General features: G+C 39.3%; 1 protein-coding gene across 1 annotated transcript in view; it reads right to left on the bottom strand.

The window, feature by feature from the left end:
* Window positions 1-23,611, bottom strand: part of Syne1 (spectrin repeat containing nuclear envelope protein 1) — a 419,401-nt gene that overhangs the window by 168,815 nt on the left and 226,975 nt on the right. Inside the window, exons 67-78 of the mRNA XM_077802046.1 lie at window positions 22,256-22,573; window positions 20,588-20,743; window positions 20,276-20,446; window positions 19,348-19,674; window positions 17,953-18,105; window positions 17,388-17,555; window positions 15,531-15,707; window positions 13,366-13,512; window positions 9,954-10,079; window positions 8,360-8,536; window positions 6,982-7,247; window positions 2,899-5,059 (exon numbers count right to left, since the gene is read on the bottom strand). Of these exons, the coding sequence (XP_077658172.1) occupies window positions 2,899-5,059; window positions 6,982-7,247; window positions 8,360-8,536; window positions 9,954-10,079; window positions 13,366-13,512; window positions 15,531-15,707; window positions 17,388-17,555; window positions 17,953-18,105; window positions 19,348-19,674; window positions 20,276-20,446; window positions 20,588-20,743; window positions 22,256-22,573 (4,347 nt within the window). The remainder of the gene's footprint in view (window positions 1-2,898; window positions 5,060-6,981; window positions 7,248-8,359; window positions 8,537-9,953; window positions 10,080-13,365; window positions 13,513-15,530; window positions 15,708-17,387; window positions 17,556-17,952; window positions 18,106-19,347; window positions 19,675-20,275; window positions 20,447-20,587; window positions 20,744-22,255; window positions 22,574-23,611) is intronic.

Below are 23,611 nucleotides of genomic sequence, written 5' to 3'. Positions count from 1 at the left end.
AAGGGGAAATTATTATTCCTCTTCCACAGAAAGAAAAATGAAACTTAAAGGAGTAGTTAATTTGCCCCAATCAAATAGCTGCAATTAATACCCAAGGCTGCATTACTCCAAGGCTATGGCTACTAAAATCTGCACTTGCTCAAGTCTCATAAAATGGCATAACATTTGCACATATTATATTTGCAATTCTATATTATCCTGAAGAAAGTTGTCTTTTACCTAAGTGTTTGGTTGAAATCTAGAATCTGAGGGGTTGAAGACAGATATGGGAGGGAAAAAATGGCAGGGGATTAAAGAAAGTAATGCTCTGGGGACTATTATGTCTCTTCTTAGTCCCAAATGCACAGAACCTGCCAGGCCCAGAGCAAGCTGGGTTAGGAGGCCAACCCGGGAAGGTCCATACAGGCTATTCCTTGCCACTGAGTCTAGCCATTAATGGATACTCTAGCCTTGCTTCATCTGTGGTACAGGGAAGGGAAGCACTCTTCCCTGAGGAAGGGATACAGAGGTCAACTAATAGGACACCACACAGAAAAACCAGCCTCAGCATCATGGCCAGGGCCACACCATCATCCACCTGCCCCTCCCTATTTAGAGATTCTCCAACCAGCACCATTTTAGAAATGCCAGGTTTCACATTGTTTAAAATCCCAATGGCATTCCTCATAGAAATAGAAAAAGCAATCATGAAATTCATCTGGAAAAAATAAGAGAAGCAGAATAGTTAAAGCAATTCTTATTAGGAAGAGTGAAGCAGGTGGCATCATTATACCAGAACTTAAACTATACTACAGAGCAATAGTAACAAGAACAGCATGGTACTGGCACCAAAACAGACTGGTAGACCAATGGTACAGAATAGAGGACACGGTGACTAACCCACAAAATTATACTTATCTTATATTAGACAAAGGTGCCAAAAACATGCACTGGAGAAAAGATAGCCTATTCAACAAATGGTGCTGGGAAAACTGGAAATTCATATGCAACGAAATGAAATTAAACTCCTATCTCTCATCATGCACAAAACTCAACTCAAAATGGATCAAGGACCTAGGAATTAAATCAGAGACCCTGAGTCTAATAGAAGAAAAAATAGGCCCTAATATCCACCATGAGGGATTAGGCCCCAACTTCCTTAATAAGACTCCTATGGCACAAGAATTAAAACCAAGAATCAATAAATGGGATTCAAACTAAAAAGATTCTTCTCAGCAAAACAAACAATCACTTAGGTGAATAGAGAGCCTACAGCTTGGGAGAAAATTTTTAACACTCACACACCAGATAGAGCACTAATCTCTAGAGTATATAAAGAACTCAAAAAGCTAAGCACCAAAAAAACAAATAACCCAATCAATAAATGGGCCCAAGGACCTGAACAAGTACAAGGACCTCAACAGACACTTCAGAAGAGGATATACAATCAATCAACAAATATATGAAAAATGTTCATCATCTCTAGAAATTAGAGAAATGCAAATCAAAACTACTCTAAGATATCATCTCACTCCAGTCAGAATGGCAGCTATTATGAAGATAAACAATAATAACTGTTGGTGAGGATGTGGGGAAAAAGGTACATTCATACATCGCTGGTGGGACTGCAAACTGGTGCAGCCAATATGGAAAACAGTATGGAGATTCCTTGGAAAATTGGGAATGGATCCACCATTTGACCCAGCTATCCCTTTCCTCTGTCTATACTCAAAGTACTTAAAAACAGCATACCAGGGACACAGCCACATCAATGTTTACAGCAGCACAATTCACAATAGCTGTGGAACCAATCTAGATGCCCTTCAATAGATGAATGGATAAAAAATGTGGCATATATATACAATGGAATATTACTCAGCAATAAAAGAGAATAAAATCATGGCATTTGCAGGTAAATGGATGGTGTTGGAGAAGATAATGCTAAGTGAAGTTAGCCAATCCCCCAAAAAACAAATGCCAAATGTTTTCTCTGATATAAGGAGACTGATTAATAGTGGGGTAGGGAGGGGGTCATGGGAGGAATAGATGAACTCTAGATAGGGCAGTGGGGTGGGAAAGGGAGGGAGGGGGCTGGGGGTTAGCAAGGATGGTGGAATGTGATGGACATCATTATCCAAAGTACATGTATGGAGACACGAATTGATGTGAACACACTTTATATATAACCAGAGATATGAAAAATTGTGATGTTTATGTGTAACAAGAATTGCAATGCATTCCACTTTCATTTATTTTTTAAAAAATTCAAATAAAAAATTTTTAAAAAGGGCATTGTTCACTATTCGCTCTTAATTAATTTTGTCTATGTCCTAATATGGTTTACCCTGGTCTCTATGGGGGATTAGTTCCAGAACATCTGCAGATATCAAAATCTGCAATTGCTCAAGTCTCATAAAACGGCATAACATTTGCACATAACCTGTGCACATTCTCCCATATACATTAAATCACCTCTGGATGGCTTATAATACATGATACCATGTGAATACCATGTGAATTGTGATCATGAATTGTGATCATGTTTCCTTATAGTTGTTTAGAGAACGACTATAAGGAAAAAAGTCTAACATGTTCAGAATTTTTAAAAAATATTTGCTGTCTGAGGTTGGTTGAATCTGCTGTGAACTCTATTATTAGAACCATTTATTCTTACTCCTAAAGGTGAGAGATCACTGAGGTGTTACACTCATATAATCAAAGGGAAGTGGACGTGGAAACCCTATGACATGAAAAGCATGGACATAAGCAATAAAAACATCCTTTCAAGTCACTTTTAAAGATGATTCTCTGTAGTATCGAGAAAGCAATATCGAAGGGAGCAATGTTGACTAACAAACCAACTGAAAAAGACGCTTCTCACACCAGTTTACAAAGGAGCAGCATGCGGCGTCCTCCTACCTGCCGGGTGCGCAGGGCTTCCTGTACGTCTCCGTCCAGCTCCGCGAGCTCCGCCAGGGTGTGCTCCAGGTCAGCTGTGATCAGTTCCTTGGCCTTGGTGAACTTCTCCTTCTCCTTGCTACTCAGGGCCCTCATGATTCTCAGGCTGGACTGCACCTCTTCCTGGTGGATCTGGATCTTTCGGATTTCCTCCTGGATGTCCTGGAGGCTGAGGTCCAGGCACACGGGCCCAGTGAGCTCGGCCTTCACCCTGCGCAGCCAGTCCAGGGAGCGGCTCATCTCTGTCTGAAAGTCGATGCTCTGCACCATTCGGCTCTCACACTCTGCCACCATTTCACCAATGCCAGTGGTCAGGAGTTTCAGCTCCTCTTGCCACGACTGGATCTGCTGCTTGGCTCTCTCATAGGCCAAGGGATCCAGCTGTGGAACCAGGTCCTCCAGATGCAAGGCCACTCGCTTCAGCAGGATCCCTGAGTCCTGCAGGCTTCCTGCCAACGAGTGGTACGTTTTGAGCTTCTCCTCTGCAGGCAACGTCTCCTCATTCACTTTGGTCTGCTCTGTTTTCACAGCCTGCAGCTGTCTCTCCAGCTGTTGGCACATCTTTTCGTGTTCTTGGTAAGCGCTCGTGGCGTCTTCCAATAAGCTGACCCTCTGTTCTGTTTGTCGCTTCAGCCTGTGATACACGGCCACCAGGTCCAGCATCTTGTCTGGCTGCCAGGGCTGACCTGTGCTACGGAAACTCTCTTTCTTCTGGTTCAGTTCATCCAGCGCCTCCCCAAGGGCTGCCACCTCGCCCAGCAGGACTTTGCAGCCCTCCTGAAGAGACAGACACTCTTCAGAGGCCAGGTTGGTGGGAACTTTCCTCATCTTCAAGAACTGATCTTCCAGCTCACTCAGAGACTGGGCGGTCAACTCTATCAGGGAAGCGTATTCTTTCCGAGCCAGAATTGCTTCTTGGACTTTATAGAACTTGTCTTTAGCCAAGGCAACGATGACGTTAAATTGTTGGGGCAGAGCATGAAGCTTTTCGCTCAGGTAGGAATGATCGACTTCATTCAGCGATGGTAACATGGCCTGCCCGGTTCTCTGGAGTATAAGTAGAAGATTTTCATATTCGGGAGATTGTTCAAGAATATGTTGGTATTTGTCCAGTTGTGAATGAAGCTCTGTGCTCTCGTTCATGAGATTGATTTCAGGAAATGTAACAATATCTGCTTGTTTTAGCCAGTGACAAGCTTTATCAAAATCCTCCTTAAAATGCTTCCTTGAAACTAAATTCTTCTCCAGTTCTTGTAACCGATGACCACATTTTTGCAAAACATTGTCATAGACACTCTGCAATTCCTGGAGCTTACCCAGTACCTCGCCCTTTTCCTGCTCTGTGACTCCTTTCATTAATTCGCGACCCTGGGCCCAAAGTCCAGTGACTTCGTTCTGGTAGGTTTTGAGGCTGGCTTGTGCGCTCTTGCATGTTTTCACTTGTTTGCTCACGTCATCCGGTAACAGGCAGATGTGTTCACGGAACATGATCTTCCGCTCGTGTTGCTGAATTTGGCTGGTGGCCTGGAACACTGCCATGAGAAACTGGGTTTTCTCAGACAAGGCCTTGTTCAAGTACTTTCTTCGCTGGCCTACTAGGTCGCTCAGACAATTCACGTGTTTCTGTGCATCTGAAAGTGCCTTCTGGATCACCTTCCGCTCGTTGAGGCCAAGATCAGACATCACCCGGTCGGCGTCCTTGGTGAGCGATTTCAGGAGCATCTGTTTGGCCTCCAGCTCGCTGCAGATGGCCAGGTGATCCATGAGGAGGTTCTGAGCCATGTCGGGAGGGGGGCTCTGCTTCAGGGCCTCAGCAATGTTGGGCTGCTGCTCTTCTGCCCACTCCATTAGCTCCTGGAATCGAGACTGCACCACGTTCAGCTCCTCCAAGTTGGTGACAGACACTTGGATTTTCCTCTTAACAAGGTCCTCGAGCTGAAACCAGCGCTGTTCAAAGTGACTCGTCTGTTCTTTGACCAGTTCTTTGTCATCTAAGTTCAGATGCTCTATCATCTTCTTTTTTTGCTCTTTGAGGTCCTCGATGGTGTGTTTTCTCTCCTGCAATGCCAATGCCAGCTTGTTCAGAGCTTCCAGGTGGACAGCCGTACTCTCGGCGTCAGATCTGTAAATATATGGAAAGATCTAAGAGTGAAGTTCTTCACACCAGTCATCTTTCACCATTCTCTCTAAGTGGATGTTCTTAGGACCATCGTGAGTACTCAGTTTAGGGTTATCCACAGAGGGGCTAGAAGAGAAGTCTCATTCATCTTTTTCTATGTCAACACTTGAGACCAATCAAATTTCTTAAGTGCTTGTCCACTCTCCTTTTCCAATCACATCTGCCAGATGAATTTCCTACCCTCCCTGCTCTTGGTACTGGGGATTGAACCCCAGGGGTGCTTTACCACTAAGCTACAGGCCCAATTCTTGTTATTTTAAAATTTCGGACAGGATCCCACAAAGTTTCTGAGGTTGTTCTCAAACTTCGAATCCTCCTGCCTCACCCTTCAGAGTTGATTACAGGTAGGCACCATATGTTTGTAGCTTTCTCTGTCTCTTATCAACTATGCAGAATTTGCATAGTAACCAAATGATATGTGTAATATTAAACATTAAGACACACATTTTTGAAAATGGCATTGAAAAATAACAAGTGATTCATGATTTATTTACTTTCTTATGAGCATAAGATTCAGTGATCCAAAGAACAAAAGCCTGCTAGATGGTACCCTCTGTTAGATTTGACCAGCAGCTCTTAGAGCTACTTAGTTGTGTACTTAGATATTTTTGTACAGTTAGGTACTTAAATATTAAAAGTCTCTAAAATAAGTATAAAATATGAAGAAGTCTCTTCCTCTTGATTACAAAGCATACCAAAGAAGGTGTAATGTTATAATCTTATTTATAAAATGATCAGCTCTGAAACAGGAGATGCTGGGGTTGGGAGGCAGTATGGAAAGTTCTATGTTGGACACAACAGATCTGAGGCACCTGCAAGGCCCACTGAAACTCAGAAATGTGTGTATGCTTTTACTTTTGGTTTTTGCAACTATTGATTGTATATAACCCCAGAGACCAATAAAATGCTGACTATCAGGGAAAAGTAAACAAATCAGAAAATAGTATAATAAAATAAATAAGCAAGCACAATAAGAAAACCCCACTGATTTAAGTAGGCAGTTTTCATTCTCATGAGCCAACAAATCTTGACAGAAGTAGTGCAAATTTTTATAGTTTGAGTGTTCAAAATTGTTTAAGCCAGGTACAATGACCTATATCTGTAATCCCAATGGCTCGGGAGGCTGAGGCAGGAGGATCCCAAGTTCATCAAAGTCAGCTTCAGCAATTTTGTGAGGCCATAAGCAACTTAGCAAGACCTTGTCTCAAAATGAAAAATTCTGTAGCCTAGGGTAAAGAGTCTCTGGGTTCAATCCCCAGTATTCTCTCCTCAAAATTGTGGGAATGGTTTTCAAATAACAACACAAAGTGTCTGGCAGGAAAGAATCTTATATTTCACACAAAAAAAAACTAAGAGAAGTTCAGTTACTTCAGAATCTCAAAGGATACAAATTAAGTGAATTTTGATTGTTAACTGATTTCTAGAATGTAACCAAATTTGACTGACTCATGTAGATGTATTACTTTACAGACTTGAATAGAAACCTCTGGAGTATACAGGTTCAAGAAGTGTTAACTTCATAAATTCTTGGATAGTAGCCCCACAACTGGTAATTAGACAAAACTAGAAGTATTCTTGGAATATTTCATAAGGTCACAGAATAATATTCTTTGAAGTCACTGAGAAAAGCAATGTTTTTTCTAAACAACAAAACATTTCAGTTTTGCTCATAAGGAATTAATATTAACCTAGTAAGCTGTGACTCTATATCCATATGACAATGTTAGGTTCACAATGATGTTTTGCCAATACTGATAATGATAGACAATGATGTTAAAAACATAAATAAGACATTTTAAATGTTTATAGAAATTAAGAAAATTGTGATTTAGCATTATGGTGGCCCAAGGGAGGGTGCCTGTCACCTGGCCAAGCTATCCCATTCCGTGGTAAACTTTTCTAAGAAGGCTTCAACAACATTCATACGGTCGTGGTAATCTCTTGTCCGCTGAAGGTCCTGTTCCCTCTGCGTGCAAAGCTTGTCAGACTGAAGGCACAGATCCAGCCACTGATCATTCAGGTGGCTGACTTCTTTGTGTTCTGGAGACTCCTGGTTCTTTGTTAAGTTATTCACCTTGTCCAAGATGGCACCCACTGATGCCTCTTTGCACTGCAGTTGCTTCATGAAATCCTAAAGGAAACCAGAAAAAGTAGGTTGGGTATAACAGACCCTCCCAAATATCAGAGTTAAATGTGGACATGACACCTCTAAGCATTTTAAGTTCTTTAATATGAAGAAAACTGGAGATAAAATCTGAAACGTACCTTAGCTCTTTATGAACACAAATTCCCAATTGTATAGGAAGCAGACACTGTGCTACTTTCTTTTATTGTGTTGTTTTGGGAAGTGTAAAGGAAATCTGATAAATATGAAACAATCTTATCATTTCTAAAGAGAAAAGTAACTTACTTTGAACTTAGACCTTAGTTTTCTTAATAAATTTTTGAAAGTTCGTGCTTTGGGGGAAAAAAAGAAATCTAATTGATGTTATCCCTGATCTTTTGTCTGCATTTGCAAACAATGTTCCAGTAGAATATATGCATGATTCATAGTTATAGAGAAAAAATAAGTCTTAAAGAGTTTGTAGAGATGCTGACCCTTCCAATCAATTACTATGTTTATAACAATGTTCTATTATAATTTAAATCATACATAATAGTATGATATTTATATTACATTTTAATTAACTGATAGGTTTATTATCCTAAAACTTTAGCAATATTGTGATGAAAATATAAAAAAAATACAATTTCCTGTTTGTTTAGTAGCGAGCTCTTCTGGCTCCCCAGGCTGAATGACAGATGTTTAACTCAGGAGGAAGGTGTAGAATGAACATCTCCTGATGAAATGGCCATTCACTGCAAGAGTATATGTGAATGTTTGCTTTCTTTCTTTCTTTTTTTTTTTTGTTTCTTGTCTTTCCTTTTTGAGTTTGGCAGGTCTCACCATGTTGCCCAGACTGGCTTCAAACTCTTGGGCTCAAGTGATCCTCTCATCTCAGCCTCCAGATTTGCTGGGACCACAGGTGCTACCACCTTGTCTGGCTTATGAATGTAAAATTTCTGATCAGTCTGTCCCTGGCACCAAAGGAAGGCTATTTGACTCTGTCTTATTCCTTAAGCAGCTGTAATGATATTTAAGGATTGACAGATACCAAGGCATACTGACGTGAATGTTTAAACATTTTGTCTTTCTACCATCTTGGCCTCCTTAATCTCCCCTGGAGACAAATCAATTCCCACCTTTACTTGGGAAACCATGTTCTGTGCAATATTGAGCTCCAGCTCAGAGTGCCTTCTCTTCATATTCTGCAGTTGCTGATCAGCATCCTGAAGATAAATCCAGAGCTCAGCTTTCAGGTGCTTGATTTCTTCCCAGCCCTGAGTTAAGTTCTGTGCCTGGACCAGTCTTTGCTCAATCTCGAGAAAACACATGGTTACAAGTCAGCAGCCATAAATAGTCACATGTGCTCAAAGAACCAGAGTAGCAAGTCCTCAACAGGTGTATGTGCAGAGCCTGCCACACAGACTTGTGTGTGCATGTGTGTTCACATGTGGATAAACCCCAAAGCCTTCTTTAGTTGCTTTAAGAAAAGCAGATTTTCTTTTAGATTTAGAGTTTCTAAAGAATGTAAATGTCCAAGAGTTTTGCCACATGATTTTAGTCAGTGTTGTGAAGCTCCAAGAAATTTCCAGGAATTTATTAGCTCTAAAGCTGTGTTCATGGTTTTCACATTGGGCCTTTCAGTAGACACACCGGTTTGATTCATGAATTCAGTGTTGGGGTTTATTAGAAAACATTTATATTATTATCTATTGTACATTTTTTCCACCTTGCAAAACACTGAGTTGCTAATATTTTGGATATTTCTTTAGATTCACTTTGCTGGTTTTTGAAATTGTATAATTTGTTTCAATCAGTCATTTCTATTAAAAATGTGAGTTATGGGCTGGGGATGTGGCTCAGCGGTAGCGCGCTCGCCTGGCATGCGTGCGGCCCGGGTTCGATCCTCAGCACCACATACCAACAAAGATGTTGTGTCCGCCGAGAATTAAAAAATAAATATTAAAAATTCTCTCTCTCACTCTCTCTCCTCTCTCACTCTCTCTTTTAAAAAAAATGTGAGTTATATATCTTTCATAAGGCTTTAAAGACAGGTTAATTTTACTACAAAGAGACACTTATTGTTTTAAGATTTTTAAATTTGAATTATCTTGTAGTTCTCTGAATATTTAATAAGTACAAAAAGCAAGTCTTATTTTCCTCTTTCCCCTGAAAGTGTTGCATTGAAGTGTTGAAGGCTTGCAGGGGCAGTGGCCATGAGCATGTGACTCTGTGCTGCCCTCTCTCTGTTGTGGTTGAAACTGCTAACTCATCACAGTACTTTCCCCTTTGGCCAGACAGTTTTAGAATCCTTCTCACACTACTGATAGCCATTACCAATAAGTCAGAAGGGTTGGAACAGATGGTATGCTCTTTGGCATCCCTGATCCATTAAAGTCAAGTCAAAAGGCCCTTCATATTAAATATTTCCTAAAGAAATATATGGAAAAGGACAAAAAGCATGGGAAAATAGGAAAAAGAGAAGGAATGGAACAGAGAAGAAGGGGCTAAGGATAGAAGCTGAATGGGACCAACTGATGATTGAGTTGTGTGTCATCAGGTAAGTGTGCTTACATTCTATGATTTGATCGAAGTTCAAATATCCATTTATTATAATGTGTAGGAGCACCAATAAAAGAATAACCCAATAGATATATTCTTTAAACCATGTTTACCATTCAAGCAAGAGAATGCAATAAAATAGACAAGTAAATGCAGTTTTAATTTCTTTACCATTTGCTCTGTTTGTTGAATGTCTTTTGCTGTGGTTTTCACTGAAGAGTTGGACAAGTCACACATGGAGCAAAGGAGATCCAAGTAGGTCCTCGCCTGCTCTTGCAAAGCTCTGAAGTGTTTGACCTGCAAAAAGGCAACTGTCAGAGTGGAACAGACTTGTACACTCTTAGGGAACAAATATTTGGATCACTGCTAGTGTTTAATTGACATTTCCAAAATAATCTTGCTATACTCACTGTCTTCACTATAGCCATGATATGTGTTAGGGACACACAGGAGAGAATTCAAACACATTGATGGTTCTATTTGTCTACCATCTGCTTCTCGTTGTAATTAGAGATGTTTGCATGGTATAGGAAAGGGGGAAAACCAGACACCATTTTAATCTATCCAGGTTCTCTGCAGGAGCAGAGGTCAGGTAGGAGGGTAGGGCCCAAGTAACAGAGGCCCTTTCAGGGGAGTTGACCATACATCCCAGTTTTCTGGATTTATGCCTCTAGTCCAGAGACATGGTTCTTAACCTCAGAACTATTGACATTTGAGGTCAATTGCCTCGTCAACGCTACGTCCTGTACATTGCAAGATGTTCAACAGAATTCTTGGCCTTTGCCAAATATAGGTCAGTAGTACCCCCCACTATTCCCAATGATTGCCACCGAAAATGTGTCCAGTCATTGGTAAATGTTCCCTGGGAACAAAGTAACCACTTCCCCGAAAGTCATAAACCACTGTTCTAGTTCCAACTGGATTAAGAAAAGAGGACTTTTTATTATTTAAAAAGTTCCTTTTTGGAAAACAAATTATATGACCTGTCTATTCTTAGGACATGAGGTGACAGTGGTGGCTGAGGTGGTGGGAGGTGTCTCTTGGTCACTCCATAAATAGGGATAAGGAAGGAAAGCAATACTGACAGCAGGTTGTATGGTAAAAGGTCTGCCTATAAAAACAGGAGACAATTTTGTCAAATATGTCAATAATGGGGCATAATTTTTTTTTATTCTATCTCTGTCTTTTCCTTTGCACACCAAGGATTCCCTGAACAGACCATTCTCATGGAGATAAAACAAAGATCCATTTCCTACTAAGTCAGAAGTAGCACCTTTTTAAGTTCAATGTATAAATGAACTGTATTTCACTTCCAAATGCTATCCTCAGTCACTAACCAGTGTGCAAAAGCACATCATGGACCTATGACCCAGGGACAGTTAGATATTCCCAGCAACATTTGCAAATGAGAAGAGTCTAAGATATCAGAATTTTATTTTTGTCAATATATTTAATTTAAAGGAATACTGGTTTATTTGGGGATTTATATAGTTGGCCTAATTCCAAAAGCACTGGACATAGAATATGAATTATCAGTGCAGAAACAGTTACAAAGGAATTTTGCTAAAATTAACTTCAAAGGCACATCTGATAGTACTCTTCCCCATCCCTGCAATTCACTTTTTATGCCTTATAAAATCACGTGGCACTCCCAATGAAATCAAGTCATTGTGTTATTCCTTGTGGTTACGTGGATCATGTTATCACTTTGTGGAGTGTTTCGCACAGAAGAGGTACTGGGGATACAAAAATACATCTTGGGACCACGGCCATTGTGATGCCACTAGTCAAAGGCAGAAGGCCAGGCTGCCTCTGCTTGAAGTCTTGAGCAGTGGCAATCTCCAGTCACCTCCGTACACTAGCCAACCACTAAGAGCCTGCTCAGTTTTTCATGAACACAGTAGCTGTCAAGGGAAATACTAATTTTAACAGAACAAAGACTGCACCACAGAAAACAAAACAAAACAATCCCTTCTTTGCCTTCAGTGCATCTGAGATGCAGATGTGTCTCTACCACCTCTTTCCTTTCCTGGCTGCTTTCAAGGGAGGGGCAGAGCATTTAGAGAAACGGTGAGCAGGGATGGTGTGCCACGGGGCCTCATTATCTGGAAGGATCAGAATCTGCCTAGGGTTGTAACTTATGCTGGAAAATATAGTAAATCATATCCTGTTCTAGCCAAAGATCACTAGGATTAATATTTATTTCTACCCCTTTTATTTCTGTTTGGTTAACAAAGGAGAAAGATTAAGCTTTGTTCTGGATTGTTCTGAATAAAAATACATTGGTAACAAAGAGCCACAACACAAGGAAGGACTCAAGAAAACTCTCTGACTAGTGAAAAATAAGAATATTGTCCTTAATTCACTCTCCTTGACTCAAAGAAAGACATGTTTCATTTACTCAGATACCACTTTTTATAAAGTATAACATGTGAATTTATGTGAATATTTCATGACTTAAATAACATAAATCATTTAAGCCAGAAAGAATACTTTGGGTATGAAATTGGTAGACAGTCCTCTGTGGGGACTAAATGAATAAATGTATTACATTAATCTCAAAGTTAGTGGTAAGAAAATTAAATGATTTAATACCATTAATTCATAACTGGAAGCAATAAGGTTTATAACAAAATCCTTCTACAATATACTCCCATAAGGTTAATGCTGCATAGAAAAGCTGCTTAGTAAAAACCTTTTAAAAATGTTTCTGCCGTATTCTGATGAATTCTTAGCAGTACAATTTTAAGCTTGCAGTATGTTCTTTTCACATGATGATAATTAACATTCCATTCATTCTTTATTCAGTAATCATTTACTAAGCACCTTGTTTATGTGGGAAAAAAATCCCGTGGGAGAAGCTTGCATTGATTTTTCCATTTACATTCATTTTTGATATGACATTTGATTTTCATGAAAACTTTCAGAAATATGTGCAAAGCTGGTCCTTTGTGTGGGAGGGTGTCATATCCACAGATCCAACCAACTCCAAATCAAAAACTATTGGAAAAACCCAACTATGTACTGAACATGTACAGTTGTGCTTGGAACATGTTCAGGCTCGTCGTTGATCCCAAACAATAGCATGTAACAACTGTTTACAAAGCATTTACATTGCTTTAGGTTTTATAAGTAATCTAGAGATGAAGTGGATAGGAGGCTGTTAGTAAGTGATATGCAAAGACTACACCATTTGACATAAGGGATTTGAACAACTGAGATTTTTATATCCTGAAATCAACCTTCTGCAGATACTGAGAAATGACTGTACTTGTAATCATTGCTCTACATAGAAGGAAACTGAGTCAGAGAAAGTGACTTAGATGTAGTCACCACACAGATTGTTTTGGAGTTCTTATTTGGTTGCAGAACCCATATCCCTTCTGCTCTGCCAGGTCCACACATCAGCATTATATCCATCTTCCTGGCTGGAACGCAAACTCAACTAGAGTCCACATCACACCTTATCTAGACTTCTATAATCTTCGGCGCCAGCACAGTTTGTCATATAAAAGCCCTTAATCTATTTTGATTGAATGTCTGAATGACTCATAAGAATAACAAACTTCCAGGAGTCTACTACCTGCTTAACGGCTTCGGTCCTGCTAAGAGGTGGCTGTGGGCTGGGTTTTAAGTCTGGCTGGACTGCAGAAAGCCAGGCCTGGCATTGCTGCAGAGTGTCTTGCCGGCTGACATGCTTCTGAAGTTCATGTTCCAAACTCTGGTACACCTGAAATAGAACAAGTCATGTGGGGGTATGAGAGCTGCTTTCTGTAGCCTAACACCATTGGCATTAAATGATGTTCATGAATCAGGTTTCATTTTCTCCCTGGGGCTCCTGACACCATACACATCTCCTGAAGTGAGTTGCGTATGTTCCAAAACGTTTCAAAATACAATGGACACCCCTCAGTTTGTCGTTTCTCAAACCATAAATCACAATGTAATGTGTTAATTAGGGGAAGACAACATGAGCAGTGTTCATGCAAGTATCCAAATGTGTTAGAATGCACACAGTCACTGAAGTAAACCGTCATAAACACAAGTCAGAGGTTTCTTCAGCTTTGCCCCCTGTGTACAGCTATTATTCTTTCTATTTAAGCTAAGAACTAAAAGCAAAAATAAAACACCATCCTAAGAAAAAATAACCAATATTTCTCATCATGTGAGGCTTCTGGCATAGGGGTAGGATCAAACTGGAACAAATTATAACACAGGAGAGGAGGCAGTTTGATGCCCTCAATTCATCTTAGAAGCTATGTTCCAGAACCACGATAATCCAGAATCATTCATGCATTCCTACTACATCTCATTAATTAATTCACAAAAATTTAACCAGTTTTCACTTTATTCAAAAAAGACATTGGGAAATAATTATGCATCTCCTTGAGATCAAGATGAAATAAATCTATGATGTTTTCTGAGCAAACTATTAAAAGAGAAAAGGAAAATAGAATATGAATTTAGACTGGCACTTCTTTCATTTTTGATACAATGGAACTAATAACTGATTGCCATTTTTCCTCTGTCATTAAATTCATCATTTTCATCTGACACTGAATCTTACCCTTATTTATACTTATTCTAAACAGAAATTAAAAGGACAGGTGTTATGTGCTCTATCATTTTGCAAACTTCAATTATGGAGTACAGATCTGACTATGTTCTTAGAGTTTTATCAGCTTTTTTGCATTTAAAAAATATGTCTGTCTTTCCAACATTTACTAGTGTTTTTTGAAAACTTAAATTGTAACCCTAATGCAAAAAAATATCAAAAAAAAAAAAAGAAGAAGAAGAAGAAAGAAAGAAAAAGAAAAAGAAAACCACTGCTATAAAGTCAGGGCTCAATGTCCCTGCAGAATGAGTGAGTAAATGAACTTACCAGAAAGTTTCCACATATCATCCTCTGACTTTTTTCTTCTCTCTCCTTTTCCCACTGTATCATTTGCAATTATCCTCTTTTGCTCTTAACTTTTTGAAAATGATTACTTCACGTCTCAGAAGTCAATATCACTAGGACCATTTTTTTTTTATCATGATAAACACAGATCATCTTCCCTATCATTCTGTCTCACTAGTTCTTACTGGCTAGCCCAGTAGCAAAAGCATATGGAAGGCCTTAGAAAACTTATAAAAGCATCTTTGTCATATCATTTTAAATTGTTTAAATAATAGAAAGCAATTTATTTATTATACTAAATTTTTATTAAAAGAACAATTCTTACCCATCTTAGACTTATTTCTATAACATTGAAGATTGTGCTTTAGTGAAAATACACCCATTAAAAGTATAACTCAAAACTGATACTCCCTTTGTCAATTTCTAAACTAATACATAAGAAAGAGTATTAGAGCAGAACCCAAGCTGCACAGAATCACAAAAAATGATCGCAAAAATTATGAAATACATTTATTCTAGTGTTACGGAATAAATTGCAAGTTAGAAGAAAGTTTTGATGTATGCAAGTAAACAAAATCAAGAAAACGTTTAAAAAGTTTTTCATAATTATTGTAATAAAGAGATTGTATAAAACTGAATGTCTGAAACTCGCCATTTAGTAATACTGATCAAATGTATGATGTAAATTTTCACACAGATATTATGAAACCTGTTCTCTAATTTCCTGTCTGGGGCAACACCAAAACTTTCCCAAGGACTGGGGCTTCTATTCTATTTGTGAAAACCGCTAGGCTGCACATCCTTTCTCCATTATTTGTCACTGTCATAGAACGTTCTGTGGTGCTCACCCTCTGGGCTGTGCTGCAGATTGCTGAGTAGCTATCCCTTGTGCCCTGCAGGTGAGCACGCACATTCTGTTTCAGCTTTGCTTGAAGATGGTCTGCACATTGGCTGATCAAAGTATCGCCTTTAATTTTAAGGTTGTCTAAACGTTCTTCGAAACCAGCAATTTCTTCCATCATTGCCTGCAAAAACCAAAAAAACCCATAAAACTCGAAAAGAATTTTAGTAGTAATTCGAAACAACCTGTTCATCAAAAGAAAAGGTAACTACTTTCATCATGTAATAAACTTTTTGAAAGAGTTTTGCAATTTATCTTGGTTACATATTAACAAATTATAGAAAAAACACATGTATTTCTGCAGGGATACTTTCATAGGGAATGAAGAAGTAATTTAAAGACTAGAATGTGTTCATGGGTGGTCCCAGAGAGATCTGTTCCACAGTATTGTTAACAGATAATGGGATTGTCATCCATTTGTCAAATCTACCAATTATACTTCTTGTTATTTTTATCTAAAACAAACTAATTATTATTTAATCTAAATTTTTTGGTACTGGGGATTAAACCAAGAACCTTGTATATGCTAGGCATGTGCCCCACCACTGAGCTGCATCCTCAGCCCTTATTTAATGCAATTTATTTAATAATGTAATATCTTTAATATTTAATAATAAATTTATATAGTATCTAATTTACATCTAATAATATTTATATTAATAGAATAGTCCTTATACTTACAATTTATTGAGCACCTCTTATAGCCCCAGAATTATTTATAAGCCCCAGTAAATGCGTATTGTCATTGTTACACAGATGGGGAGACTGATGCACAGAGACCTCATATGACACACTCAAGGTTACACAGCAGTCACTGTCAGAGTCCCTAGCTTCAGACAAAGCTCTCTTGGATTCTACCTCACACCATCATACACCCATGTATTCTCTAGTGAGCGTTCTCACAGATCATTTGGGGATGGTGAGTCAACTTTTTAAAATCCAATTTTAATTTCCTTATTGCTACAAAATGCTAATGACAAGTGGCACACTCCAACACAGGATTGCCTGGTTTGATACATCAATACGCCCAAGGGGAACTCCAGTGGTTCCTCAGCAGTGCTGGGTCCGCCATTTTTTCCAACAGTGTTAGGTCAGTAATTGCACACACCTGACTGAAAAGATGCAAGCTGGGACAGAGCTACTACTTCATAAGGCTGCGAAGGGATAGACCATCTACAAGGTTGGACCTCTTCAGTGCCTAACAGCATGTGTTATGTACAGTAATGACTTTTCTATTCATATTTGTTAAATAAAACCTCTACCTCTAACAGGGATGCTAAAGCCCAGAGAGGTTAACTGGCTTTCCTAGAGCCTACCACCAGATATTGACTACATCATGGCTAAATCAGATCACCATTAAGATCACCAATAATTTATTCCATAAAATTGTGACCATATGCCATAGGGTACATGTTATTACCAAAACGCATATTAATGAAGATAAGACTATCTCACTTCAGTGTTGTACTTTGTGGTTCACAAAATGCTTTCATGAGCATCATCTCTTATGACTATTCCAACAATTATGATAGAAGCTAGAAACAACAATGCCTTTTCAACAATCTGTTCAGAAGTTGAATGCCAGGACTGAATTTTTCTTGATTCACCCAAGTATCCAGTTCAACTGTCCTCAGTAGTCAGACTCAGACTTCATTCTTTAGGTGCAGTCATTATAATCCAGTGCTATTCCTGTTTGTTCATGTGTGCACGTGTGCATACATAAACACACACACACACACACACACACACACACACACAGGACAGTTAAGTGCCCTGTGGTCAGCTCTTCAGACAACAGATGTACCTTGTGGTGGGCCAGTTGCTGGGTAATCATCTCCAGGCTGCTGGTCTCCAGAAGGTCAGGTGCCACCAACCTGCCAGACATCTGCAGCAGCCACTTTTCTACCTCTTGGAGCTCACTGTTGTAGTCTTCATGGTCTTTGACTTTCGCCTCCAGACTGAGTACATGCTCCTGTAAAACCAGGTGCCCATTAGAGATGACTTTCAAGAGAAAACCCACTCAAAACTGATTTGCATTTCAAAAACCCCAGGGCAATTCATAGGGTTGGCAGAGTTACTTATATCAGAAAACTAGGACTAGGAGTGGGGCTGGGGATGTAGCTCAATGATGGAATGATGTTTAACACCTGAAAGGCCCTGGGTTTCATTCCCTGCTCCAAAACAGTAAATAAATGAGTAAAAAGAAAGCTATCAGGTATGGAAAAAATTAATAAGACATTATGCAATTTAAATGCAGCTGATAAAAATACTTACCCATACTAGTTCTTAAAGCTATCTAACAGAGAAGGAGACGCTAGGGATCACATTTTGGCAATTATACATTCTTATTGAATCTGATCTCCCTTTACCTTTCCCATGCTGCAGAGGTCCTGGTAATCACCTTGAAGTTTATCTATTTTGTCCTTTAAAGTAACATCATGTACCAGTTCCAGAAGAGCTTCACCTTTCTCTCTCACTGAGTTGACTGATGGTTCATGGGACAGCACCATTTGCTGTAGGGACTTGAACAAGTAAGAAAGAAAAACCAGAGTCAGCTCACATACCTTCGGAACCCTTGACATGACCCACCTCACAGAAAGACTTGATGTACACATTATAAATCAGGAAGTCTAAATCACCAAGGAGGGTGTGGCTCATCAGGGATAACACAGGGCTACACAGAGGGAGAGCAGGACCTCAGACCGCCCTTCAAATGTGGAGAAGAGATTATGGAAAAGAATTAAGTCTGGCTGAATTTAATATATTTTCTATTTTTCCTACTTCATTCCTTTCAGCAGAGAAAGAAGAAAACACAAAAGAAAGCAAAACATACCACTGAGTGAGACCTACTATCTTTTGATTTTGAGGTCATGAAGTCTGTTCCAGCAATAGTTTAGGCGTGGCATTAGGGAAATGGATTCCAGCCTTGACCATGCTGAGACTGGGTTGAAAGTGCTATTTAAACATTTCAGGGATTTGGTGTGGGGATGGGGGAGGAGGAAGGGCTGTGGTAATTATGTGGCATCTTCCAAGAGAAGCGCTAGGCTTGATGGAGAGGTCGCCATAGAATTAGACATATTGGTTGGAGATGTTTTCATAAGCTTCCAAAGCTTGGCAGGAAGCTAACACTCTGTAATTCTTACAGACCATCACTAACTCATTCAGGCCTTCAAAAACACAAACTATTTACAAATAAGCTTTGCCAATTGCTCAAAAATTTGAGCAGATGAAATGTCTGTACCTGTATCATATATTTTTTTTTTCAAAAATTTCTAAGGTGTTTAGCTACAGTTGGTTAGGTAGAACTTATTCTTTTCAGATATGATATCTCATTCTTCAATTTACAGGCCAGCTTCAAGACCTTCAATATCAAAGGATGAGTGACAGCCTTCAGAGGGGTCAGGTAAAATTTATAAGTACAGGGTCCTGATGACAGCAGATTTATTTGGAGGATCCCTATACCTGGGTCACGCTATCAGGTATAGGGATCCTCCAGATAATTCTCCATATGTTGATTGTCACAATCAATAAACTGATAGTTCAAACTTTTGGATATCAGATTCCTGAATGGAAAAAAAATAGCTCCAAGGCAAGGTATTTAGTTAAATAAACTCACTTACTACAACGACATCACTGGCCACTAGTGGAACAGAGCCATCAGGGAAGCTATCAGCACCATCAGGGAGATGCACATCTGGAATCACCTCCCTCCCATGGGGACCCACAAGCCCTCCACCACATCTGGAGTAGCAGCCAGGCACTACCTTGTATTTGGATAGCTGAGCTTTTTTCTCATATAGTTCCATTTTGGGCTCCTGAGGAACACGTAGGACTTCCTGGTATTCTGCGGTCCACCGGGCCAGGGCTTTACATTTATCTGAGAATTCCTTTGCTAAGTGAAGACCTTTCTCCAGGGTCATGTGCTCTTTCCGAACAGTGCTGGTCAGTTCCTTCAGTTGCTCCACGTGGTCATGGATCTCTCTTCTTAATGTCTCTGCGTCACCATTCTCCAGATACTTAGCAGCCCTCTCACCTTTCTCTCTGGCTGATTTTAGCAAACTGTGGCCTTTCTCCATGTCTTTTAACAAAACCTGCAAAAGTCAGTGAATAGAAAGCAGATACAGGTAGTCTAGTTTCTTTCCTCTTAAAGAAAAGGCTTTTAAGTCCCATTTTTTGTTCTTCTATATCCTCTTAAAATAAATTTTTGAGGTCTGAGCTGTCAGGAATCAGAAACTCTCTTTTCATTACTTTAATAGAGTTTTATTATTATTATTATTTCTAAATCAAAGACTTAAAAAAAAACAAACAAACTTGTGGTGCCCTTATTCTCAGCAATCTCCATAGAGGTCTGAGTTAAAACTCTTTGTTAAGGCAAAAAAACCATAACAAATCATAAATTTGAGATAGATGTTTTTCTCTCTTAATAGTCAAGTGACAAACTGGAATTTAGTTTAAGACATTGTGGGCAGCTGTGTATATGTCATTTAGATATATGACACATCACAAATAATTGAAAGCCAGCTTTTACTTTAAAGAGTGTTTAACCTTGGAGTTTTGAATGAAATGCAGAATCAGGATCACTAAATGTGTGGTCAGGATGAACACACGTTTCCATTATCTACAAAGGGGAATGGGGCAGCAGGTGATAGGAAGAAGGTAAATCAGAGACAAACCTGAAGAATGTGTGCCTACCTCCAAGGTCTTCAACTTCTTCCCCATCATGGCTTTATCTACTTTATCAATTTTAGTTGCCACATTCTTGAAGTTTTTATGAGTAGAGCCATACCAATCGGAATAGGAACTGAGAGAGAATTCTGATTCCTCCAAACTCTGGATTTCTTCTTCCAGGAAGTTTATTTGTTCCTAGGAAAGAAAAGAGAAATTGGAGCCACACATGAAAGACCTGGGCCAGGGCCCCTGAGGATTGATGTGCATCTTACTGGATGGAGGCTGATGAGCGGAAGGCCGGCTGGCGCCTCGTTGAGTGGCCGACAATGCACTCACCAGGACTTGGAGGAGCAGGGCCTGGTATCGGGAGGTCAGCTGTGTGGCCTGGCAGCCCATCCTGCTGTTCACATGGCTCTCGTCCAGGATCTCCTGTGCTCTGGCGCCCACTTCCTCCACCTCATCTCTGTGCCCCACCACTTCATCATGCCACTTCTGAAATGACAAAGAATCAGAGGGAGAGACTCACCCCCAGCCTTTGTTGACTAAGACAAAACCTATGAATATCTTCTTGATAAAGCATGATTTCAGCATGTGTTTAGAATATATTGCAAGATATAATTTTGAGAACATGTTTTATATAATCTTAGTGAAAAATTTGTCTTGCAACAAGATGATAAAAACTGCATGCATGCTTCTGAGCTTGGATACTTTTCTGCATGTATTATACTTCAGTTCAAAAACCTTTTTTACCCTCTTCTTAAGACATTTTTATTACTGCATTTTAGTCATATGTAATATTGGGGGTTCATTTAGACATAATCATATGTGTATGGAATATTATTTGCTCCAATTTACTCCCAGTGCTTCCCCTTACCTTCCTCTTTTCTTTCCCCACCATGTTCTCCTTACTCTACTCTGTTGGTCTTCCTTCTATTAATTTGTAGCTTTTTAAAATTGGTGCTATATATGTCTGCATAAGGGTGAAATTCACTGTGGAGTATTCATATATGTACATAGCATAATTTGACCAATTTTATTCCACAGATTTTCCCTTTTCCCATCCTTCTCTCCTCTTCCTCTCTCCCTTTTTTTCTATTCCACTGATCTCCCTTCTATTTTCATGGGATCTCCTAGCTCCTTTTTACCTCTTATTTTTCTCTAGCTTCTGCATATGAGAGAAGGCACTCAACCCCTGACTTTCTAAGTTGGGCTTCTTTCACTTTGCATGATCTTCTCGGGCTCCACTCATTTACTGGCAATGCCATAATTTCATTTTTCCTTATGGCTGAATAAAACTCCATTGTGCATACATAATGCATTTTCTTTATCCATTCATCTGTTGATGAGCACCTGGACTGGTTCCATAACTTGGCTATTCTGAATTGTGCTGCTATAAACATTGGTATGCTTGTTTCACTATAGTGTGCTGATTTTAGTTCTTCAGGATAAATACCAAGGAGTAGGATAGCTGGGTCATATGATGGTTCCATTTCTAGTCTTTTGAGGAATCTCCATACTAATTAAAATACTTTTTAAAAAGTGAAGTGGTATATAAGTTTTATGTCATCTGTTGCATCTACATTGGTTATAAAAATGGTGAATCATAAAAAAATCCCATGGTATATGCATTATTTTAGATGTGAGCATGGAAATAGCATAAAAATTAGAATAAGACTAATTTTAAAGTATGAATATACCACATAAGAGCAATCTCACAATAGAACCAAAAACTTAAATGATTATCATGCTATCATTTATGTATTTTTGCAAAGCAAGGTAAAAATGCATGGGAAGAAAATACAAAATATTTCCATTAAACTATATCCTACCAAAGACTAATCTGCAAAATAATTACTGGAAGAAGAATGGTCCACTTATTTTAAATTTCTAGGCAAGCAGAAATTAATTTTGTGACATCTAAGCCTTGGACAAGCAGCTGCTAATATCGTAATGAAACCAAAAATGCAAGATTTAACAAGGATGAGATATTTCCACGAGTCCCACCTTCAACTGATGTAACTGTAATTCCTTGGTGGCTCGGTTAGACTGACGTCCAGTCCTGAGACTCACTTTCTCCTCCATTTTTTTTAGCCATTCATCAACTTGCTGGAACTTCTGCTCCATCAGCCTCAGCTTGTTCACTACGTTGTTGAGCTGCATCCGGGTCTCAGACAGTCTGTGCTGGTAAGCCTGCCAGTCCTGCCGGAGCGACTCGAGCGCCCGGTCCTCTGCCTGGGGGATGCCTGATGGGATCACGTCCTCTCTGGTGTGCAGCACTGAATTGAGCAGTGCCTGTCCCTCTGCACAGTGCACCTGCAGTTCCTGAGGACCAAAGGTATGGCTGTCACTCCTCATATCTCACGTTTGTGGGGGGTCAACCTGTGTCATCTCACCCAAGCCAACTGGACCAGCTTGAACCTCATGCCAGAAATAAATGATTTCATTCCAGGCTATAAAAAGTGTGCACCGAACACTGAATATTGTTTCCCAAGTTTGGAAAAAGATTCTGAAATTTTTCTAATTAAAATTATCAACATGTAAACCCCCTCCCCCAATTTTTCCAATCACCGGTTTCTGAATAAATACTTGAAATATGGGATGTGAGAGAATTTATCTAACTGCATGATGATTTGTACTATATTTGACTTTCCAGTTCACAGGCAAAACCACTCATGATTAAAGGACTATTGTTCAAAAGAATAACCTACTTTCATTATGGCTCATAATCAGCTTAGAGTGCCTGAGGCCTGGTGCTATGACATTAAGTGAGCTCAGTGTTATACTTGTGGCTGAGAAAGGAACAATGGGTCCCCTTTTTGCTAAGGAGGGATCCTTGCCAGAGCTATACCCTAGGGAATGTTGTGGTCAAGAAAAGTTGGGTCTGGAGGCACACAAATCTGGGAGGTTGACTCAATACACCTGCCCACCAGGTGTACCAGGTACGAATATATTTCCTTCGCTCAGGCATAAGCCCCCAATTACCAAAGAGCATAAGCTCTAAGACTTGATTCATACTGAAATTGTAGCATAGCATAAACTCTTTAAGAAAGAAAAAAAATCTTGTATCTTTAAAGATGTTGGCAAAACAAGATGAAATATATTTATTTCTAGTCACACAAAAATTTAATCCATATTATCTCTTGATATGATCATCTACAGTAAAAGGAATTAAGTCAAATGTCTCCAAGAATGTTCAAGGTACCAACATATTTTGTAAACATACAGTATTACGAAAGAAGTACTTACTATTACATAGAACCATTTGAATTTGCTGTATCTGATCATTTTTACAGAAATATAGCAATCTCAAATGTTTCCAACTAATAGAACATTTTTCTTCAGATATAAAGTCACCCCTAG

Source organism: Urocitellus parryii, chromosome 8 (assembly GCF_045843805.1).
Source record: "Urocitellus parryii isolate mUroPar1 chromosome 8, mUroPar1.hap1, whole genome shotgun sequence".
NCBI lineage: Eukaryota > Metazoa > Chordata > Mammalia > Rodentia > Sciuridae > Urocitellus > Urocitellus parryii.
The sequence above is the reverse complement of the archived record's forward strand: the minus strand, read 5'-3'. Positions and strand labels throughout refer to the sequence as shown.